The sequence below is a fragment of the Amborella trichopoda genome, chromosome 13 (assembly GCF_054954075.1).
Source record: "Amborella trichopoda isolate Santa Cruz 75 chromosome 13, AtrichopodaSantaCruz75HAP2 v2.0, whole genome shotgun sequence".
Classification (NCBI taxonomy): Eukaryota; Viridiplantae; Streptophyta; class Magnoliopsida; order Amborellales; family Amborellaceae; genus Amborella; species Amborella trichopoda.
Genome location: NC_142348.1, coordinates 47,538,766 through 47,562,172, shown reverse-complemented (window position 1 = coordinate 47,562,172; position 23,407 = coordinate 47,538,766). Strand labels below are relative to the sequence as shown.

Genomic DNA, 23,407 nt, shown 5'->3' with positions numbered 1-23,407 from the left:
TAATATGACCCTTATTTATGGATGTAGTTTCTACAAGGCCAAGGCTTTACGGAAGGAAAGTAAAGCCTTTCCTCAAATCTTCTTTTGGAAAAAACTATTTGGGTCCTAGATTGGGTCAGATCTGAGTCCATTGCCACCCTTAGTTTTGAGGTGAGGCTCTACTTGTTTTGAAAGAGTTCACATGTCCTAAATAACTTTGAAAAACGTCTATATAAGAGTGAGGCTCTAAACATTCAAATTAAGACCACCTCAAACATTTCACTAGTAGATGTTGTTTTGATGCCAAATATCCTCAAATTGACCATCTCGACCTCAAGATGCATGGATATGGAAAAAAGTGAATTTCAAGTTTTAGAAATAATTCATTTTGTAATGACTTTCAATTTTCTATATTTTCAAGGTTTCATAGATCTGTTCGATCTACACTATTTTTGAAGCTTTAAATTTAATAATTAAAAATAAAAATAAATTTTAAAGCTATCACAAAAAATTTTAGTAATGAAATCACATTCATCGATACTATTTAAAAGTTTGCATTACTTTTAATTTTTAGAAACTCGATCTTACACAAACAGCACCCATAACATTTTCCCCTATAAAATTTAGCTTGGACATAACTTGTAGGTAAATGGGATTTGTGCCAGTCCCATGACTTGGCCCAGCCCCCAAGCCGTTCATCTTTTTTATCTTTAAATATTTTTTTGGGTAATTCAGGGAAGATAAGCCCTACCCCATTTTTCACGTAAATTAGGAGCTAGCTAGGGGTGGTCTCCCCAATTTTCAAGTAAATTAGGAGCTAGCTAAGGGTGGTCTTAGGGCGTAGGGTGCTACCACCGGTCCTTTCACATTCTGTCTGAAATCCTGGCGTGCAAACATGCTCCGTCCCTCGATTTCTTGCCTGATGCGATGGTTTATTAGGGCTACAACCTTAAATAATTTTCTCATTTCTATGTATTTCCTTTATATATTTCACCTTTTTCTATCTACATATTTGCTCCCTCCCCCCTCCATAAATTCTGGCTCTCAATCCCCAGGAAGACCAACCCATTTTCGCTGTGCTATCAGAGAGAGGGGTGTAGCAGTAAGCCCACCCAGAAATCATCACCAATCGATCAGGCTGAGTGCCGCGGTCGACCCCTCTTACATCCAACTGGAGCAGTACGGGGTCAAGCCCGGTTCTGTTTCGGTGGGCGAGAACACCCCGGTGATTGATTTCACTCCCCTCTCAGCCGAAAAGTCGACCCCGCCATGAAGGCTAAGCTCGCCAAAGAAGTGGGCGCAGCTTTCAGAGACTCGGGCTTCTGCCACAGCATCAACCACTGTATCCCCAAAGAGCCGACGGAGACAGTGACAGAGAATCTGAAACTCTTCTTTCACCAACCATTGGAGGAGAAGATGAAGGTGCAGCTCGACTTGACTCACCCCGTCAGTTACAATAGCAATGATTTCACCAACAATGTGAGGGATTGGGTCGAGATATACAACTACTTGCTCAAAGATAAGATCGAGGTGCCTGTAACGCATGAACTGGAGGATACCAAGATTATGCAGTTGCACAACCACGGGCCCGCCTGCCCACCGGGCTTCCAGTAAGACTTACAACTTTCTCTCTCTTTCTCTCTAACTCTCTTTCTCTCTCTAACCCAATGATTATTTGGTTTTGAACAGGGAATTGCTGGATGAGTACGGGGTACGGTTGGCTAAATTATCGTTTGAGATATTGGAGCTGACGGCCCTGAGCTTGAGTTTACCTGCGGATAGGCTCATGCCCATGTTCGCGGACCATGCAACTATTAACAGGGTTAACCACTATGAGCCATGCCCTGCCCCTGACATGGCGCTGGGAAAGGGGTGGCACGCCAATGTCAGTGCTCTCACTCTGCTGTCCCAGGGCCAGCTCAGTGGGCTCGAGATCAGGGGCCAGGACAATGAGTGGATCAAGGCCAAGTCCATTCCCCACTCCTTTACTATCCAGATTGGTGACCTCAGGGAGGTATATATTGTTATTGTATCAATCAAGATATCATATTTGCTTCTCTCTCTAAATACTCATAATAATATTTGTTTCTCACTCTAACAGCGGTACACGAACGGGCTGTACAAGAGTGTAGAGAACAGGGTGGCGGTGAAGGAGATGTATTCAGTAGCGCTGGCGTTTGTGTCAGCCATCAAGGAGACTGTGGAGCCGTAGCCTGAGCTTCTTAACGAGCAGAACCCAGCCAAGTACGAGACTTCAACTATGGCAAGTTTTATAGGGTGAGGAGGCTCAGCAACTGCGTGAAATTGGCGAGTGAGAATGACATTGTCACCATTCACACCTTCAAGAAGACTACTACTCAAACTCCCACTGCTGCTACCACTGCTACTGTTGCTGCTTAAATCTTTTCACCTCAAGCCACCCTAGTTTTTCCCTCATCTCTTAAAATTTTCTTTAAAGACTTGAGACTTCTTTCTCTCTCTTAATGTTGTCATTATGTCTCTTAATGTTGTGCTTATGTCTCTTATTGCTGTGTCACTCCTGTATTGTGTACGCGTAATCTGGATATTGAGAAATGAGTTTGGGTGGCAATAAATGAGCTTTCCGATTACACTTCCAGTCCGCAGTACTTTGTGAGGAACAAAACTCTCTCTCTCTCATTTGTGTGTTGAGGAATTAGTTTATCATGGTGGAAGAAATAATTACAATAAATAAAAATAATAAAAGGTGGGAGAATATACTCTCTTTTAATATTTTTTCATGAGATCAACTCTTTACTGAATCATCAATTCTCTACTTATAAAGAAATGAGATCTTCCCTCTAAATACACTTAGAAGATAGAAAATAAATAATTCAAAAAAGGTGTGATTTCTATAAGGTTGCAACCGTAAACAATCCAATTAAGGCACACCTTAAAATTTTATCATAATATGTAATTTTGTTGTAAAGAATTCTTCGTATTATCTTAAATTCAATTTTCATATCTAATTGGTAAATTATAAATTCTAAAAATGGTTAAAATCAAGTAGATCTATAAATATATGAAAATCTTGAAAATTGACGGTCTAGATAATGTGTTGCAAGATTTTCCATTTCCGGGACTCAAAAACTTTTCTTTTTCATATTCATGCATCTCGATGTCGAGATGATTGATTAGAGGGTTTTTTCAACATTAAAACAATATTTCCGGTAGATTTTGATTCTACATTTTTAGATTGCAACCTTATATAAACTTTTATCAAACCACCTCAAAAGTCATGTCTCCCCCTCATCAAACCATATTAAGTAATTTTTATCCTAACTAAACCTAATTAACATTTATCTTTCTAAAACCAACTTAATCAGTTGCCAAATATTAAAACCAACTACATCCCCAAAACAACTCACATACTACCCCATTCACTAAAACAAAAATTAAGGGTCAGTTTGGATGTCCAATAAAAATAATTTGTTATTCATAAAAATTGCAAGTTTTTCAAATGAAAATTGAAAAAAATACAAAGCCTTTTTTCTATTCTTATAAAGTCTATTAGGTGTTACACGAGGATTTTATTTTAGCCCCCACTATGGATTTGTAATACTTTGTCACAAATCCCTCGCCTCACCAAATGGTCACTCCCTCCTCCCCTCTTACCTTCGTGATCTCTTTCTTTCTCTCCTTCTGCATATTTTGGTTCAGTGTATTAAGCTTATCCTCGCTCCAAATGTCGGATTTCCGTTGATTCTGATGAACCCTAGGGTTTTCTGCGAGAACTTATCCGTCTCTGCAAATTTGGGGTTTGTGTTATTTTCTATGAACATTGGGGTTCTCTCTCTCTCTTTCTCTTTCCAAAAAAAGCCATCAAATCAAACAAGAAATAGAGAGAAACCCAAATCCAAAATGGGTACCTCTTGTTTTGTTACAGTGGCCACAGATTTTTACTTCAAATCTCTAGCCCCTCTGTTTGAGCTCTCAATTTTCCTCTTATTTGCAGTCAAAGTTCCCTTATTCAATTTATTGACAGAAGAAGAACCATATTTTTTTGGATTTATGAGCTTCACCTTTGATGAAACATTCCCTTTGCTTTCTGAAGCCATGACCCACAAATCCCATCTTAAATCCCTATTTTCTCTCACTACAACTTCGAGAGAGAAAGTGGATCTTAGAGAGAGAAAGTGTTGGGCTCAAATCAAAGATGTAGCTAGGCCACACCATGACCAACTTCCCCACCTTCCTTTCACAAGAGACAAGAGAGAGGATTGCAACCAGCGATCAGATATGGTAACCTTGGCTTCAACTCCTTGAGAAGTTGAGGGAGAGAAAGAGAGTTGGGTAATGGGTAAATAGCGAAAAAGCTGGGTGTGGGGTTTGCATAAGGTCGTACTTTCATCCAAAAAAAATCAAAGTCTCACTTGAATTTTTTTTAACGATAACTTTGGCCTTGATATGACAATATTTTTTCTTTCAATTAAAAAATCTAGCAAAATCATCCGGTTATTCAAATAGTTCAAAGTCGGTTTCACAAGAATTTTGGATTACAATCCAAAAATATTCCAATTTTGAGTGCATCCAAACTGTCACTAATCTATTAAAAAATAAAATAAAACTTTGATAACCCTAAATTACCATGACCACTCCCTTTCGATGGTCCTTTTTTTTTTCCTCAATTACCCGCCTATCAGAAAATTAAAACACGGGACACGAGGGAAATGCACATGTTTTGAAATATTTTTTTATACATGGAGCACTCTATGCATGTACTTTTTGGTCAAAGCACCTAGCTACATTGTTTTTTTTAGTCTAAAATTTTGTTAGCCATATACCAATTACGAGATGATTATTTAAACAAAAATAATAATTTCGAGTTTGTGGTATTTGATATATCCATTAAAAATTGGACGGTCTTTTTTTATTTTTATAGTATATACAGATTTTATTCTATTGGTTGTAAGAGTATTCCTAGCACGTATTTTACCAAAGTGAGTAAATAGATAGTCTACTCCCGCAAGAGTAAATAGCTACAAATGTTTTTTTGAAACATATGTTCTTTTGTGGGTACTCTGATTATTGTCTTGCTCAAAATATTATTAAATTATTTTTATTTGGTGTGTTGTATTAAAATACATTTGCATCTCAAATGTTAGATAAAATAGTTTTAAATAAAAAATAAAAATAAATTTATTTTATGGCCGTTGGATATAGCCTTGTTTAAACTATAGTTACCGGGGATCGTCCAACTAGGGTGGCGCTTTCGCTCCGGAATCCAGTTCCCGCACTCCGTGGCCGAGATCTCAACCGGAACCGTTCTAATTTTTTTAGGATCTCACTTCTAGTTATATGATTCTCGATCCCATTCATAACGAAACTTGATCCCACAATCCCACAAATTGCGATCTCAATTTCACACGGAACACGTTCCTTTAAATTGTAGATCTCGTGCCTACACTCAGACGTGTGTGTTAGAATATGTGTTAACACCACACAAAACGTTTGTGCTACCGATGGAGTAAATTGTTGTTTAGCGCCATCAAGGAGTAACCTGAGTTACTCTTCTATAATGAAATACAAAATTAGATTTATTGTTTATTAGAGATTATGACGAAAAGAATCAAAGTATTGGAAATATATGGTTTATTTAGTTTTTTTACATAATATGGTCATGCGGGTTCACATAAATATATGTTTTTTAAAAATTGATAGATCAAGTTTACATTTAATACATGTGCATATAATGATAAATTTTCATTATTAAAATATTATCTCATTTATTTTTTATTTTTAAGATGTTCATAAATGCACATGTAATAATCAAAATTTTAATTATTAAAATATTGGATGCCCTCATTAATATGTGTGTTTTAGAATATGTGTTAACACAACACAAAACGTTTGTACTATTGATGGAGTAAATTGTTGTTTAGCGCTATAAAAGGCAAACTTGAATTATTATTTTATAATGAAATATAAAAATAGATTTATTGTTCATTAGAGATTAAGACAAAAATAATGAAATTGTAGAAAACATTTGGTTTATTTAACTTTTACATAATATGGTCTTGCGGGTTCATAGGGAACATGAATACTTAAAGTATTTTTAATGATATCCTTTATGCGCATCATTTCCATTTCTATTTCCCGCAAGGTTTTTAATGCCTAAAATTTTATGTCATCATTTCAAAACATACATTGGTCTCGTCGGGAGAGTAAAAAGGGAGATTCGAACCATTTTTAAAAAAGTACTTTGAATAGAGCTGGATCCTTTCCAAATAGGGACGTAGTCTTTCTTAGATAGGTGCGACTCAACCTTAAATGGGATCTGGTTCCTATTGTCAATGGGAGCACGATCTTAATAAACATGGGAAAACAATCCTATTTTACATAGAACATGTTCCCATTACATAAGAATTTCGATCCCTATGTATCGGGAACTCGCTCCCGATTTAAACGGGATCTCTATCCGTATCCTCTACCCTCACTGAAACTCATTCTCCAAACTTTGGTGCTTAGGACAATCATTGATCCGACGCTCCCACTCCCAGAACCAGAGCTGTTCCCGCTCCCGCTCCTAATAACTATGGTTCAAACCATTAGAACGGTGCTTGTTCTCCCTTCCATTGCATATTTCTCCTATTTGATTTGTCGTTAGGGTTTCTTTGCATATATTTGTCCTTTCGTACACTTTTAGCACTCTCAAGTAGGAACTACTACTACACCAAATTTTGATGAAATAACGGCAATGGCAGGACTCGTAGGGGAACAATGCCAAGCATTGTACTTAGGACATGACACGGATATTTAGTTTCCCGTACAAGAGGGCTACTTTGGAGGATTCGCTGGTTTGAACGTACACTGGAAGCATAGAGAACGGAGATTATAGGAAAAGAGATGGGTCATGGTGGAGGCACAACTTTACCTAGTTACATGTTGTGGTTTCTATTTCCGCTCATACCACTTATTCACACTATCAAAACTCGAACTCATTAAGCTACATGAAAAAATTTTCAATCCTGCTGACACCACCGTCAAAAAAGCTAACTCCTTAAGCTATGTGAAAAAAATGGTAGCGAGTTTGTCTTCCCTATTGAACACCCAAAAAAAAAATGAAGGGAGCCCATGGAAAAAAAAGAGAACTGAGATTATGGATTACATAATTCTCAGCTGCCTTTTCACTTTGACTAACTTATGCTTCTTGTTTGCAATGGTGCTTCTTGGTTTGGAGAAAGAAGATTTCTTGTTGAGTAAAATTTTCTCTATTTTTATTATATTTTAAGATATTAAGTTCCTCATGACAGTATTTTTTCTTTCCTTCTGGAATATATTGATGAATGATTGAATATTGGATGTCTCGCATAAAAACATGTTTTGTAGCTTTTTTGGATACATAATTATGTTTTTTGAAAAATGGATATACAAAATAAAAAAAAAACTTGGGTTATCCAAATCTTGACTTTGTTTAAGCACGAAAGAAGGAATACAATACATTAAATTTTGTGTGAGTATACGTGTGTGTGTGAAGAAGGGGGGGGGGGGGGGGGGGGTGGGGCGGGTTCGTACTATTGGGTAAATGAGATAATGGTAATAGACACCTTCCCCCAATAGAGTTGGTATGTAATTTGCTCAAATATTTTAGAGAGAGAAATTTTTTAGAGATAAACTATCTCAAATTTTTTAGATTGGGAAACTATACCCAATTTAAGTTTTAGTGAGAGAAACGATATCAAAATTTAGTGAGAAAACTATGTCAAATTTTTCAGAGAGAGAAACAATACCAAATTTCAAGTTATAGAGAAAGGATCTTAAAATTTTAGAGAGAGAAATTAGCTAAATTTTTTTAGAGAGAGAAACTATCTAAAATTTGAAGTTTTCTAGAGGGAAAGTATCTTAAAATTTATGGGAGAAACTATATCAAATTTTGGAAAAAAAACTTACCTTAAAAATTTTAGAGATAAACAATATATCAAAATTTTAGGAGAGAGAAATTGTCAACTATCTGAAAATTCAAATTTTTAGAGAGACGAACTGTCTCAAAATTTTTAGAGAGAGAAATTATGTCAAATTTTAATTTTTTAGAGAGAGAAACTATTTAAAATTTTTAGAGAGAAACTATATCAAAATTCTAAATTTAATGTGTTCTCTCTCTATAATAGCCATCCAAATTATACAAAAAAATTGATCCAAACATGAGATTTGCTTAACATGGATACCATTCAAAGCCATCCAAACAAGTCCTACTTGAGTAACAAAATTTTAACATAATCAAAATTTGAGAAAACCAGGTTTGGATTCAAAACCTATGTTTGTTAACCCATGGAGCCAAACGAGCCCTATATTCTTGAGTGACTAGAAGTTTCTAGGGGAGTACGCTTTTTAGGAATACTTAGGTGTTCTTGAAGAAATTTAGTTAATCAAGAAAAAATCATTTAATTGATCATCTTGACATTGAAATTATGAAAAATATTTATATAAAAAAAAAAGATTTTAATACCTAAAAATGGTATATATTGTAATACATTATCTAAACTGTTTATTTTCAATATTTTCATGTATTTATACATTTGCTTGATTTGAAACATTTTTGACGTTTAAACTTTAATACTTAGATGTGACAATAGATTCTTGAGTCATTCTAAGAATTTTCCACGCTAAAATTACATCTTATGATAAAGTTTTGAAAGTCCACCTTACTTTGATTGTCCAACGTTGCAACCACATACAAAATAAACCCTAATTAAAATATTAATTTTTAAGGTCCAAATCCTATAATTATTTCAGGTTCATCATGTAGTGGTCATCATGTAGTGGTCTAAATTATTGTACTTAAACCCTCAATATTACCATGATTGGTGCGGTCACCTCCCAAGTAACAAGTGACGACTTAATGTCTTTTTATTGCACTGTTTTATACAATGGTTTAAAAAACGGATCGGTGACTCGGATCTGACTCCCAAAAAACCGATCCGGATCGGTGAATCGGCGATCCGGATCGGGAATCGGGTGAATCGGTCAGAATAAAGCTTCAAAAAAATCCGAAAAAATTATTAAAATTCATTATAAATATTGTTTTTTAGGAATTCAATAAGAAATGAGGGTACTCCATTAAGAATTTTCATGTTTTTGAATGAATATGCGAATATTGATATGTTCTTTCCCTGCATGAACCGCCATTCAACATTTAATTTACATCACACAAAAGGATAAACATAGAATTATCATGGAATAAGTATATAAATATACATGGACTACAATAAAGCATAAAATTAGTAACATACGATCTAAAAATAAAATGATAGACGACGTTGTTGTTCTTCTTGCGGTAGTTCATGTAGTCATATTCGTTGTTATTTGTTATTGCAAAATACCTTTTTTGACAATAATATTTTCGTACATATCAATTACAAACATTTAGAATAATACAAAATGCAAGCTCCAAACATGGCTACAACTCAATTATCAAGAACATACATTTTTTGCATTAAAAAATTAATAATAAAAACAATTCTTCAAAGAGCCGGCTAACATCAGTCATTCCAACTAAAAAATCCATGAACAACAGATAAAAAAAATACAGTTTTGTATTAAAAATATAATAACATGCATTTTTTTGCATAAATAATCCATCAACATACAATTTTTTCAACAAAAACTTTAACAATAAAAATTTAAAATATGGTTTAATACCTCATGATAATTAAAACCTTGTCACGATTTTCACATCTTTTCGGAAAATCATCATTTTTCAAAAAATTCGATCATGGAAAAAAAAAAATTAAATTACAGCAAACTCAAACAATAAAAATTTAAAATTGGGTTTCATACATCATGATAATCAAAAATTTATCACGATTTTCACATCTTTTCGGAAAATCATCATTTTTCAAAAAATTCGATCATGGATAAAAAGAAATAAAAAAAAAAAAGTACAGCAAATTTTCAAAAAATTCGATCATGGATTAAAAAAAAAAATTAACAAATTTTCAAAAAGTTCGATCATGGATTAAAAAAAAAAAAATCACAAATTTTCTAAAAATTCGATCATGGATTGCAAAAAAAATTTTGATCATGGATTAAAAAAAAAAATTACAAATTTTCAAAAAATTCAATCATGGATTACAAAAAATTCGATCATGGATTACAAAAAATTTGATCATGGTTTACAAAAAATTCGATCATGGATTACAAAAAATTCGATCATGGATTACATAAAATTCGATCATGGATTACATAAAATTCGATCATGGATTACAAGAAAAAAAAAAAACATAAAAAAACAAAAAATTCGATCGTGGATTACAAGAACAGAAAAAAACAATTCGATCATGGATTACAAAAAATTCAATCATGGGTTACAAAAAAAAAAAAAACAAAAAATTCGATCAAGGATTACAAGTAAATTAAACAAACATTTCGATCATGGATTACAAAAAAGTCGATCATGGATTACAGAAAATTCTATCATGGATTACAAAAAATTCGATCATGGATTACATAAAATTCGATCATGGATTACAAAAAAAAAAAACAAAAAAAAACAAAAAATTCGATCGTGGATTACAAAAAAAGAAAAAAACAATTACATCATGGATAACAAAAAATTCAATCATGGATTACAAAAAACTCTATCATGGGTTACATAAAAAACAAAAAACAAAAAATTCGACCATGGATTACAAAAAAAAACAAACATTTAGATCATGGATTACAAAACATTCGATCATGGATTACAAAAATCTCTATCATGGGTTACAAAAATAAAAAATAAAAAATAAAATTCGATCATGGATTACAAGAAAAAAAAACAAACATTTCGATCATGGATTACAAAAAATTCGATCATGGATTACAAAAAATTCTATCATGGGTTACAAACAAAAAAAAAAAAAAATTCTGTTCTTCACAGAGTCGTTTTACATAAGCGATTTTAACTCAAACATTCACCTCTAAGTGAATAAATTACATCCAATTGAGTATATTTTCTGATAAACAACAATATAAGGAATCAAAACCCTAAATTTTTAACACATTATTTCTAATATATCATGAAAACAAAATCAAAAGGCGGAACAAAAAAAAAAAAACAGCGGAATTTGGTTCCGCAGACATCTCAATGTTCATATCAAATTTCTTGCTGTAATTGACCAGATTACGTAAAATTGAAAATTTTAAATCATACTAGACACAATAAAGATTAAAAACCCTAATTATTGAACTCATTATGTTCAAAATATGCCGTGAAATAAATCAAATGGCGGAAAAAAAAAAAAACCCAAAGTTCTTACCTGATTTTGTAAACCGAAGCTTTCAATCTCCAAAAAACTCTGTTTTTCTCAACGATTATCACAAATTAGTAACAAAAGGTTTTGATTCACAGCTTTAAGATCAAAATGCCTACAAATTTTGAAAGATTCATGCCCTATTTGGCATGAAACTTTCAGAAAAGGCGGAAACCCTAGACATCAAATTTTTCGTGATCCAAAAACAACAAATTTTTCCACCATTTAATCCTTGAAAAAGCTGAATAAAGTTGTTTAGAGCCTGCAAATCAGATCACATGCCAAAAAAAACAAGAAAAATGATCAAAAAATGACAAATTTCAAAGAATCCCGTGAAGAACACTGTAACCCCCGTGTTCTTCACGGACTCGCCGATTCCGCACAGTGAATCGGCGAGTCACTGTGCGGAATCGTCCGGTTCTCTCTAGAACCGGACGATTTCCGATTTTTTAACCGATCCGGTCCCTTTTCGCGATTTTCGAGTCGAACCGGGCGAGCCCGGTTCGACTCGACGTTCTTTAAAACGCTCGTTTTATGTGTGTGTCTAGGGAGGATTCTCTCCAATTCCTCCCGAAGATATCGACCTAACTTGTCAAAGGCCTGAGGTGTGCTTCGATTCATCTCACTAAAGCTTAAATTATAGGTTACTTTTCAGCGAAAAAAACAAATAAAAACGGACTTCACGTGTTGGATCCTTTCGCCCCTTCGCTTCAATTATCATTACCTACCCAAAAAAATATTCTAATTGCCTGTCTTTTGAGAAACGAAACCTTTTCTCTCTAGTGAGCCATTCTCATTTGTTTTAAATGTTTTGGACTCATTTCTCATCTTATCACCGTCATCTGCAGTCGCTCACGCTTCTATATAAATATAATTTGCAGACGCTCTCGCTCTCACATACTCTCTCTCAGAGAGAGAGAGAGTCTCATATATATATATATATATATATATATATATATATATATATATATATATATATATATATATATATATATATATATAATTTGCAGTCATTCTCGCTCTCTCAGAGAGAGAGGTTAGCTCACGAGCCCAAATCACTTAAAATTTGGAGTGTCTAGTATAAAGAAATAGGCGAATCTAATAAACTATCAAATAATAATAATTTAGACAAATCAAATGGACTAAAATACTCCTAAAAGTTTTTGAGGTATTTTGGTTAATTTACATTTTTTAATATTTTTAAATATTTTAATTAGATGCACCTTTTATGGAATTGCAATATTTGCTATTTAACGTCGTGTTGTGTAATATGTGATTTAATTTCATTAAGTTTTTTATTAAATTTTTGCATGCTTATTTCACACATATGCCAAGTTTATTTGTGAAATATTTTGAATTAAAAATCCTTATCCATATGAGATATTTTGGCACGTCTGAATCTCTCATGTGACTTTGTCCTATAGGGCTGAGCCTTGTGAAGAATGTTGGCTGTTGAAATTCCATTGGATGTGTCATAAAATATTATTTCGCACATGTGGGTTTTCATTTACTAAAAAGACACACCCTTGTCTATATAGTACTCTATTGATTTTATTAAAACCTAAGGGCTTTTATGGAATCTTTACAATAGACTTAAGTGAAAATTTTTATAGGACAAGGACCACAACGTAAAAGGTTCAACCTAGGGTTTAAAGGGGGTGATAATGGTGTCAAAATCTCATCTCTACATCTTGATAGTTGGATTGAGATGAGTGGATAGGATCATAGCCTCTCATGTGCCATAGATAAAGAGCACCAATGGCTAAGATCACTTTACAACTTATCACTTAATATAAGTGCAACATAAGGATCATTCTAACTTAAAAGATCATCTTATGAACTTAGATAGAGAAAGAGACCGACCATTGGGTGGATATTGGTCTTGAAGTGTTTGATGTAATTCATAAATGATAAGAAAGTTTGAGTATGTGGTAATTCATACGTGATGAGAAATTTTCAGTATATATCTTATATAGTGTTATATACATGAGGAGTTGACTATTTGAGAATTGTGTTATGTTTGGCTATAGTTCAAGTTTGGGATTTGTAAAAGGACCAATTAGAATTGCATTTTGTTTTAAAACAGTGTGAAGCCAAGTTTGGTGGCTAGTAATCATGTATATTAGTCAGTTCATATGAAGACTTTATGTATTTTTCAAAACCTCATTGTTTCACATTGGCAAAAAAAAATTTAAATAAGTTGGAGTTGGCTGGATACACCAACATGTAGCACTCCCATGCAGAAATCGTTTCACCAAAATTTTGATGAAATTTCAATAATGGCGAGAATTGTCGAGGGAACAATGCAAGCATTTACTAACCTGTTGATTGATTAATAGAAATATTCAAATACTGTCAAAAAAAAAAAAGACAATGCAAGCATTGTACTAAGGGGATGACACTATATTTACTCTTCCATGCAAAATACTTATTTAGTAGAATTTGGAGAATATGGATGAACACAATTCTCAACGACCTTTTCTTATAGTTTGACTTAACTCTTCTTTGCAATAGTGCTCTTAGTTTCGAGAATTGATCCAAAAAGCAGCCCACATAGGGCTTAGGCAACCTTAGGGGGCCTGGGAGGACCAACTAGGCAGGTTGTCCTTAGGCGCCCGTTAGTACACTGCCTAGGCAGCCCCAGCCAATTGCACCCTCCTAGGTGCAAATATACCCAGGGATTGGGGTAGTTTTTGTATTTTTTAATTTGGAGTATAAAATATGTATGAATATACATTTTTAATACAAAATCTGGAGGTAAAACAAGATTGGTGAACACCTCCCTTTCCCTTATTGAACCTAGGCTGCCCAGGCATTGGATGGTCTAGACCCCTTGGGCCGCTTAGGCATCGGCCGGCATTTTTAAGAACACTAGTTTATAGGGAGAAAAGTCCTTATTGGTTGAATCTACTGTATCTGGCTTTTGGTTTGGGTACGGGCCAGGCCATTAGCGGCCATTATGTTTTGAGCCAGGTCGTGCAAAATAGGCTCGTAATCGGCCTGAAAGCTTGAAGATAGCCCTCTCTCTCTCTCGCTAAAATCCAATCTCTTTCTCTATTAAACTTCCCTCTCTATTAAACCTCCTAATTTCTTTGCACCCACGATCTACTCTCCCTCTCCCTCTCTTGCCTCCATCTTCTCTCTCTTATCCAAACTTCCATAATCTCTCTCACAGAGAGAATCCACTGGTTGGTGCCGTGGATCCCTATTGATTATGGATTCAAAGAGAAGTTAAAATAATGAGAAAGAAAGAGAGAGAAAGCAGAGCAACAAAGTTTGATTTCCAAACTTGATTTACAAAACACCAACTGCGACTCAACATTTTCTTATTTATTATCTCTAGCTCCCCCACTTTAAAACTTCTCTCTTTCTCTCTCATTTTCTCATTTTTCTTCTTTTTCATCTGCTAATTTTTGTTATTCTGCTAGTATTCTTTATCTGGTATTAGAAAAATAAATCTCGACACACCATTTTGCACGAGAAGCTCCACTGGAAAGCTAAGAAGAAAGTAGTGATTCTCAATGCTTCACATGCAATCAACCGAGCTTTAAGAGCTTCTCTCCCTTTTGTATATAAAACCAAATTGAGCTCTGCACTGATCACAAAAAACAGAGGTAGTGAGAGAGAGAAAACATAAATTATGGGGTTGGTGCTGGTACCAGGTGTGTTACTCTTGGTGAGATAAAGGTTCATGGTAAGAAGTGTTGGGATATGGATATCTTGGGTTCATATTGATATATAGATGTATATATATATATACCTCTTGATAAGATTAGGTTAGATATCTAGAAGATAGAGACCAAGTTACTTGGTCATCAAGTTATCATACAATATTTATCTCATGTAATCGTGTGATTGTCCTCTATATATAGAGGAACTTATTGATGTAAACAATCATCCAAAATTATGAAAATGTAGCCAGTTGGGCTTTGGATTCGTAGATGTAAGGCTTCGGTATGAACTACATAAATGTTGTGTTTTCTCTTCTTATCTCTCCATTCAATATCTGTACATGTATTCTCTAACAATTTCTAACATGGTATCAGAGCGACAAAGATCTGATCATAATGTCACCTCCTCAACATAACATAGTATCAGAGCCATAGACTCCTCGGCTCAGATTTAAGGTTGGTCGGGAAATTTGAAGACCAGTTTCTTGACCCAAGATACGGCTTAGATCTGAGGTTGGTCAGCTTAGATCTGAGGTTGGTCAAGAAATTTCAAGACCAATTTTTTGACCCAGGATATGCGACCAGAAGGTACACCACCGATCTCCATGTCGAAAAACACCTTAGGTTGGGTCTGTGCAAGCATGTAGGAAAGTGCCACCATCCTGTACCTTTAGGCCTCAAATCTTACTTTCACGAGTAGAGCAACCATGCCTCTTTCATGTTTGGTCTTTGAGCACTAGCAGGGAAACCGTGCGTCTTTCATGTTTGGCTAAAGACGACAGCGTTGCCGACAACAGTGGCGGAAGCAATGAACACAACCTTTGTTTTACAAGAGAGACATCCGCTCAATGCCAAATCGATTTGCAGAGTCAATACCTTTGCTTTGCAACAGTGGTCCACTCAATAGTTTGCAACAAAGAATGAAAAATCAGTCTTCACGATGTGCAAAATCAGTTTGCTACAAAAAATCAATCTTCACGAATCCAGTTGATAGGTTAGTTCGTATATCCGTTTCCGTTTGTGGTGGTTTTTAGAGAGAGAGACAGATTGACTTGGGATTTTATGGTTAAAAGAAAAATATATATATATTGAAGAAGTAGAGAAGAAAAATAAAATGTGGCTAGTGTTTTGCGGTGGTGAAAGAAAAAAAAAATATGTATTTTGCAAGTTGGGTATTTCTTCGCATCCACACCCAACTTGAGGGAGAGAGTATAGGAGATATGGAGATGAGATGAGTAGAGATGAAGTCAACATCGACAAGAAAATCTAGATACTAGATCAGTCCAAGTACTGTGCAAAGGGAAGTTATGGTTGATTATAAAGAGTTATGTCTTCAGAGGAGGAGATGAAGATGATCGAATTTTTCGATCTTGGTTGATGATCAAGAGTTTCTTCTCCAGATGAGGAGATGAAGATGATTGAATTTCTCGATCATGGTTGATGATCAAGTTTTCCATTACTTGATCACATTTGATGATGGCTTTTTCAATTGCTCCATCCTGTGTGATGATCGAGTTTACTCGATCATGTTTGTTCCAATGCGTATGTTTCAATGATTAACTTTTTAGTTACTCAATCCTATTGGATCATAGAGTTTTATGTTGCTCCATCCTGTGTGATGATCTTTTTCTTTTAGAGAGAGAAAGCCTCTAGAAAGAAAAGAAGCCTCTGAGAGAGATAGGATCCTCAGAGAAGAAGACCCTAGAGAAAGAAAGTCTCTAGAAGAAAGTAGAGAGCCCAAGAAAAGAGCGTTCTTATAAGATCCTAAAGAGAGAAAGTCTCTAAAAGAAAATAAAGAGCTCAAGAATAGTTGTTTCTTGAAAAACTATGGTAACCTGCGAACATGGACTTGATCACAACTCGTTTTTTTTGGCAACTTAGTATTTTTCAAACTCCAGCTGTTTTGTGTCAAAACATCTTGAGTTTGAGGGGGAGTGTTGGGATATGGATATCTTGGATTCATATTGATATATATCATTATGGATGTATATGTATATACCTCGTGATAGGATTAGGTTAGGTATCTAGACGATAGAGACCAAGTTACTTGGTCATCAAGTTATCATACAATATTTATCTCATGTAATCGTGTTATTGTTCTCTATATATAGAGGAACTTATTAATGTAAACAATCGTCCAAAATTATAAAGATGTAGCCAGTTGGGCTTTGGATCCTTGGATGTAAAGCTTCAGCCTAAACTACGTAAATGTTGTGTTCTCTCTTTTTATCGTTCCATTCAATGTCTGTACATGTATGCTCCCACGAATTCTAACAAGAAGAAAGAAATAAGAGACTTGAGATGAAGAGAGAGAGGAAAGGGGCTGGGGGCTCAAACCATGGGGGGGCATGTAATGGTTGGGTGACTACCTCCAACATACTCCCCAATGCCTTTTTAGGTTTCCAAAAAGTATTTTTCGAGAGACGAAAGTGATGGGCATTTAGTGGTTGCAAACCACGTGATTCCAAACTTTTCGGAAGCTTTTTTTATATTTTCGAAAATCAAATTTTTTGTTATATGTTAGGGAAAATTATGGATACCTTACAAACCGAACTTCATAGACATTCTAACCCCAATACTTTTGGTAACACACCCATGACCCAATTATTATTTTTTTCTTACTTTTTTCCATCAATTAAAAAAGACATTGTTTTAAAGACTAAACTATCATATCTTTCCTTTACCCTACTCATTAAATCTCTCTCTCTTCTCTCTCTCTTTCTCCCACTACCCGATAGAAAGAGATAGAAAGAGAGGGTAGAGAGAATGAGGAGAGGGCATGTAGAGAGAGAGATTTAATGGGTAGGCAACGATTTTTTGATAAGAGGATAAAACCAAGAAAAAACAGTACCTAGATCATGGGTGTGATACTAAAACTATAGGGGTTTAGCATGTCTATAAAATTCATTTTCGAGGGAGGTATCTATATTTGACCCTAGATTTTATTAGGGTTTGATACTCTTAAAGAGAACTCTTGGAAAAAAAATACTTTGATATAATGTTTTTCATTGAAAATCACTTTTTTTTGTGAGGGGAAAATTTCAAGAGAGAAATCTTACCCTTAACACACGCACACACTAATATATATATAAATATATATATATATATATATATATATATATATATATATATATATATATATATATATATATATATATATATATATGGGCAATGTCATTTAGGAAAAAAATTTAGTGCTCCTAAATGAGCACATTTAGGAAAAAAAGTTTGTTCTCTACAATTATTTTCGGGCCAATGGCGGCCAGGGCCGGACTTAAAAAAAATATTTCTGGTCCAAGCCATATCATGGCCCAAAATATGATTTCCGAGCTAGACCGTTTCCAGCATGCCAAAATTTTCAGGCTTTTTTAGGGCAGGTCTTGGTCAAACACGACCCGATGGCAGCCCTAAATTTGATCGTCGTATATTCCGTTCAAATCATAACCCTAGCACGTGTTACACGTCCAAGTAATTAAAAACGACACCGAGGGCACGTGTTACGTTTCCAAGTGGTAAAAAGAGAGCCTGAGAGACTATAAAGAGGTGAGCCGGGTTCGCCATGAATCAAGAGACCGAGCATCAAGATAAAATGGCTCCCTCTATTGATCCATCTCAAATTCAACCCGTAGAGACTCGTCCATCCATGGGTTCAATCAAATACTTAGAAAATGTCCCAATAATCGACCTAGCACCACTTCAATTGCCCCAGAATTCCTCCACGGATGAGGCCAAGGCTAGCATTGCAAAGCAAGTGCACAATGCGTTCAAAGAGTGGGGCTTCTTAGTCGCAGTTAACCATGGTGTGTCGCCTGATCTCTGGTCTAATCTGAAGAAGGCTATGGCTGGTTTCTCAGCTTTGCCATATGAGGAGAAGAAGAAGGCGGCTAGAGATGTAAAGAACCCTTGGGGTTACCATGATGAAGACTTCACCAAGAATATCAGAGATTGGTGTGAAGTGTTCGACTATATGGCAGAAAGAGACGAGCTCGAGTTACCAGAGAACCCGGATGCAGACTGCAAGGAGACCAGGATTATAAAAAACATGTGGCCGGAAAAGCCAGAGGATTACAAGTAATGGATTCTCTCTCTCTCTCTCTCTCTCTCTCTCTCTCTGATATGCTCATCCTCTCACTTTCTCTTAGATTTTCGACTCCATTGTCGCTCTCCCTCTAGGTTGTCTGTGCTTTCTTGTAAGCTAGAACATTTTAATTGTGCTTCTCTCTTTCCCATATCCTCTTGGTGTCAATGCTTATTGTGCACTTGTACTGCTAGATCACCAAAAGCTTCAGAGCAAAAGAGGAGATTTCTCTCTTTTTTATTTTCCAAGGACTCGGATCTCATCCTCTTTTGGGGGAGGGGGGTTGGATTTTTTTTGTTTTGGGTCCCTAAAAAAGAGAAAAGATAGAGGAGATTTCACTCACTAGCCCTATCACTTATTCCCTCTCCCACAGGAAAATATGCCACGACTTCGCCCAAGGGTGCTTAAAGTTGATGTCTCAATTGATGGAAGTCATTTCTCTCAGCTTGGGTCTCCCATCTCATCGATTGCACCCTTATTTCGAAGAGAGCTTAAGCTATGTTCGCACTAATCACTACTAATCGTGCAATAACCCAGAGTTGGTTTTAGGCAAAGGAGCTCACAGAGATCCAAGTGCATTTACCCTTTTAACCACTGATGAGGTCGGTGGATTGGAGGCTCAACGAAAATCGGACGGTCAGTGGCTAAGGCTCAGGCCCATACCCAACTCTTACATTATTGTTGCCGGTGACGTGCTTCAGGTATGGATGCAGTTTCTATAAGGCCTTCAAGGAAAGCCTCACCAACTTTGCACAAGGGAAATTTCTATGATTACTCTAAAACCAAGCTCCACTACCGATTATGAAAATTGTAGCTCAAAAATAGTGCAGATCTTGCAGATTTATGAGCACTTAATTAGACTTTGTATTAACTATTTTTAGGGTTTGAAATAAATTTTTTTTTCATGGCCATAATGGTCATGCCGGAGATGATTGACTTGAAGCTTATCTGACGCTAGAAACTTTCCATGAGTTTTGAGTGCAGGTTTTTGCATACCATGCTTTTAAGTGAGCATATCCTATAAACTTTCTCTGCTAGGTAGGAATTTTTTTTTTTTTTTTTTTTATAATATGAAGTTTTCAGAACCATCTAATAATTACTAGATAATTATTTCAAAAGAAAAAAATTATTAATTTCCAGTTCACTAACACCTTGATCTCACCTTCAAAGAAATGGATAGTTTATATTTCATTTTCAAACATTACTTTTTTCAAGGCCACCAATAGTGTTATTTAAATTTTTTTTGTTTTTTTTTTTTTAATTGAGGTTAACCTAAGAGACTTACATCCCCAAATTTGGATTTGTACTAGTAGTGCTTTTAGATTGAGTTTAACTCGAGAGAGTAAATAAACAATATACTCCCACTGGAGCATGAAATCTTTTGGCAACAACATATCATTTACTCGTAGAGAGATGTCAAGATGTTGAGAGAGAGAGAGAACGGGGTCAAAAAGAAGACGATATAGGTCTAGAGAGAGAGAAGAAAAACTAGACGATAGGGTCTATAGAGGAGATGTAGCATGCTTATTTATTTTCCTTTACATCTCTTTGTGGGAGTGATAATGTTTTATGACCTTCACAGGTATTGAGCAACGACATTTATGATAGCTTAGTCCACAGAGTTGTGGTGAACTCTCAAGTCGAGAGGTTCTCAGCCATCCTTGGGGTTGTGCCTTCCTACAATGCCGTTGTGAAACCATTAGAAGAGCTGGTTGATGAAGACAAAAACCCTGCACATTATGGTGAATACAAATGGGGTGAATACTTTGTGTCAAGGAGGACCAGCAATTTCATGAAGTTGGACAAGCCTGTGATTGAGGTTGCAGACTTCAAAAAATCCAAATAAGCTACTCTCATTGTGGCAAATTTGCAATGCTTTGTGCCCTTGCTTGGTCTTGCTTTCCTTTCTGTCTTTCTAGTACTATGCTCTATCTCTAATGTTTGTTCGAATAAGTGGCGTTTGGTCCACAAACTACGTACCTGATAACGCCCAGCTATTATTCAAGTGTTATGTAGTATGGTTTGTGTCATCCTATTGCATTAAGGTTGATATGTTTGCTGTACTTATAATCTCCTTATCGTTTCATCTTCTGGTTATACGTAGGCATCTCTCTCTCACGTACACAAGATGCATCTCTCTCCTCTCTGTTATATCGGGCTGCAATGGTTGAGATTGAACCACATACATCCAATGGTTCAAAAAGAGTTTCACATTTTATTTTTTATTTTTGTTTATAAATGATACTTGTTGAGAATTTAGATATGAACTTATTTCTATACGGAGAACCTAATTAAAAGAATGAAAAATATTTTGAACAAAAAATGACCAACACACACTCTAAAATAATTTAAGTGTGTTTTAAACACTTAGCACATAGAAATACATCAACAAATAAAATTTTAAATGAATATTATTCTTAAATAAAAATAAAATATGGAATACGAAACTCTGTTATGCCCATTGGATGTGGCTATGTTTAATCTAAACCATTGGTCATCCATATTATGTGGAGGGGAGGATTTCTCATATATCTAATGTGTTGCAAGATGCACTAATTGCAGTATTTTCAAAAAGTTTTTCACATCCATGCACATTCAGATTAATACAATGATTTTATAGTATCAAAACAATCTTCTTGATTGAACAATTAAATGAAGTTTTTTCCAATAAATGAAAAGAGTGTACATTTAAAAAATCATGTCAAACGAATGTCTTTAACATGGTTTTTGAAGATGATTGTATTATACTACTATACAACCGTTGCATGAAATCATTCACATATACTTCTGCTAGATCCCACAAGTCCTTTCACGCCCTTCCACCGTTTATATTATGCGAGATACACTACTTCTAGTATTTTCAAAAAAATATTTCAATCCTCGTACTTGGAGGAGGTTAAGATTATGATTTTCTAGTATGAAAACAATCTTCTCGACTAAAATATTTGATGAAGTTTTTCTTTATAAATGGACTTGAAAATCACAATACTTTTTTAATGGGTAATTCAATAAGGATGACGAGCCCTTACACATTTTTTAAATCGTTAGCAATTTTGAATGCTTACGGTGAAAATAGAAACCTAGACTTTTAACTTTACACAAGTGGTGTTACCCTCTATACCTAAAACTTTCTTAAAACAATTTTTTAATCACACTCAGCTCACTCATGCATGCTGCGCATTGATCACACCCGTGCTGCTCTACGCGTCTAGCTCATAATTCTTTTTTTTGGGGTTAGTGTATATCACCATGTGGGAGCAAGCAATTCCACGGGACAAGATTTTTTGAAAGTCGAATGAATTTGAACCTATCTCTTCTCACTATGAGCCATGCCTTGCCCCTGACATGGTGCTGGGAAAGGGGTGGCACGCTGATATCAGTGCTCTCACTCTGCTGGCCCAAATCCAGCCCAGTGGGCTCGAGATCAGGGGCCAGGACAATGAGTGGATCAAGGCCAAGTCCATTCCCCACTCCTTTACTATCCAGATTGGTGACCTCATGGAGGTATCTATTGCTAGTGTATCAATCAAGATATCATATTTGCTTCTCTCTCTAAATACTCATAATAATATTTGTTTCTCTCTCTTACAGGGGTACACGAACGGGCTGTACAAGAGTGTAGAGAACAGGGTGGTGGTGAGTGGAAAGAAGGAGATGTATTCAGTAGCGCTGGCGTTTGTGTCGGCCATCGAGGCGACTGTGCAGCCGTTGCCTGATCTTGTTAACGAGCAGAACCCAGCCAAGTACGAGCCTTTCAACTATGGCAACTTTTATAGGGTGAGGAGGCTCAGCAACTGTGTGAAATTGGCGAGTGAGAATGACATTGTCACCATTCACACCTTCAAGAAGCCTACTACTCCTGCTCCCACTGCTGCTGCTACTGTTGCTGCTTAAATCTTTTCACCTCAAGCCACCCTAGTTTATCTCTCTATCTCTTAAAATTTGCTTTAAAGATTTGAGCCTTCTTTCTCTCTCTTAATGTTGTCATTATGTCTCTTAATGTTGTGCTTATGTCGCTTATTGCTGTGTCACTCCTGTATTATGTACGCGTAATCTGGATGTTGAGAAATGAGTTTGGGTAGCAATACATGAGCTTTCCGATTACACTTCTTTATTTGCCTTTGTTTTTTAATGATACCATTTTTTTTTATTATGAAATAAAGAGTCCTTAGAAAAGTTTATTGTTTTGTTTTAGCTAAATGATAAAGTAAAATCAATGAAAGTGCCCCACTAATGCAAGTGGCTTGTGAAGTGCAATGCATGGAAATGTCACTAAGTTTATGGTGCACATAATACAATTAAAAAGCTTAACTTACATAAACCTAAATATTCTCAACCCTTTTTTCATTGAAAACCGGCAGTGGATTAAGTTTCGGACTCTATTCTTACCCTTCTGTAATTACCCAGGAAAAAAGAACAGGCAGTGGATG

The 23,407-nt window shown here is 35.4% G+C and overlaps 3 protein-coding genes across 3 annotated transcripts; all 3 read left to right on the top strand.

The window, feature by feature from the left end:
• The first annotated feature begins 1,041 nt into the window (after positions 1 to 1,041).
• Positions 1,042 to 2,588, top strand: LOC18447089 (jasmonate-induced oxygenase 2). The gene is made up of 3 exons (XM_006857189.4): positions 1,042 to 1,589; positions 1,669 to 1,993; positions 2,081 to 2,588. Exons 1-3 carry the CDS (start codon positions 1,249 to 1,251, stop codon positions 2,189 to 2,191), a joined length of 777 nt encoding a protein of 258 aa, XP_006857251.3. The 5' UTR covers positions 1,042 to 1,248; the 3' UTR covers positions 2,192 to 2,588.
• A 15,613-nt stretch (positions 2,589 to 18,201) lies between these two features.
• LOC148779283 (protein LATERAL BRANCHING OXIDOREDUCTASE 1-like) lies at positions 18,202 to 21,040 on the top strand. The gene is made up of 3 exons (XM_088856715.1): positions 18,202 to 18,970; positions 19,351 to 19,678; positions 20,560 to 21,040. Exons 1-2 carry the CDS (start codon positions 18,459 to 18,461, stop codon positions 19,496 to 19,498), a joined length of 660 nt encoding a protein of 219 aa, XP_088712841.1. The 5' UTR covers positions 18,202 to 18,458; the 3' UTR covers positions 19,499 to 19,678; positions 20,560 to 21,040.
• Positions 21,041 to 22,271: 1,231 nt separating this feature from the next.
• LOC18438493 (protein LATERAL BRANCHING OXIDOREDUCTASE 1) lies at positions 22,272 to 23,087 on the top strand. Its single transcript, XM_006848676.3, has 2 exons — positions 22,272 to 22,481; positions 22,569 to 23,087. The coding sequence occupies exons 1-2, from the start codon at positions 22,323 to 22,325 to the stop codon at positions 22,869 to 22,871; spliced, it is 462 nt and encodes a 153-aa protein (XP_006848739.1). The 5' UTR covers positions 22,272 to 22,322; the 3' UTR covers positions 22,872 to 23,087.
• The last annotated feature ends 320 nt before the right edge of the window (positions 23,088 to 23,407 follow it).

What these genes read in the sequence shown, in the direction of transcription:
- LOC18447089 (XM_006857189.4), top strand. Translation starts at nt 1,249, where the DNA reads ATGAAGGCTAAGCTCGCCAAAGAAGTGGGCGCAGCTTTCAGAGACTCG. An exon ending in GCCTGCCCACCGGGCTTCCA is followed by an intron (nt 1,590 to 1,668) that starts GTAAGACTTACA and finishes GGTTTTGAACAG; the next exon opens with GGAATTGCTGGATGAGTACG. An exon ending in AGATTGGTGACCTCAGGGAG is followed by an intron (nt 1,994 to 2,080) that starts GTATATATTGTT and finishes TCACTCTAACAG; the next exon opens with CGGTACACGAACGGGCTGTA.
- LOC148779283 (XM_088856715.1), top strand. Translation starts at nt 18,459, where the DNA reads ATGAATCAAGAGACCGAGCATCAAGATAAAATGGCTCCCTCTATTGAT. An exon ending in GAAAAGCCAGAGGATTACAA is followed by an intron (nt 18,971 to 19,350) that starts GTAATGGATTCT and finishes CCTCTCCCACAG; the next exon opens with GAAAATATGCCACGACTTCG.
- LOC18438493 (XM_006848676.3), top strand. Translation starts at nt 22,323, where the DNA reads ATGGTGCTGGGAAAGGGGTGGCACGCTGATATCAGTGCTCTCACTCTG. An exon ending in AGATTGGTGACCTCATGGAG is followed by an intron (nt 22,482 to 22,568) that starts GTATCTATTGCT and finishes TCTCTCTTACAG; the next exon opens with GGGTACACGAACGGGCTGTA.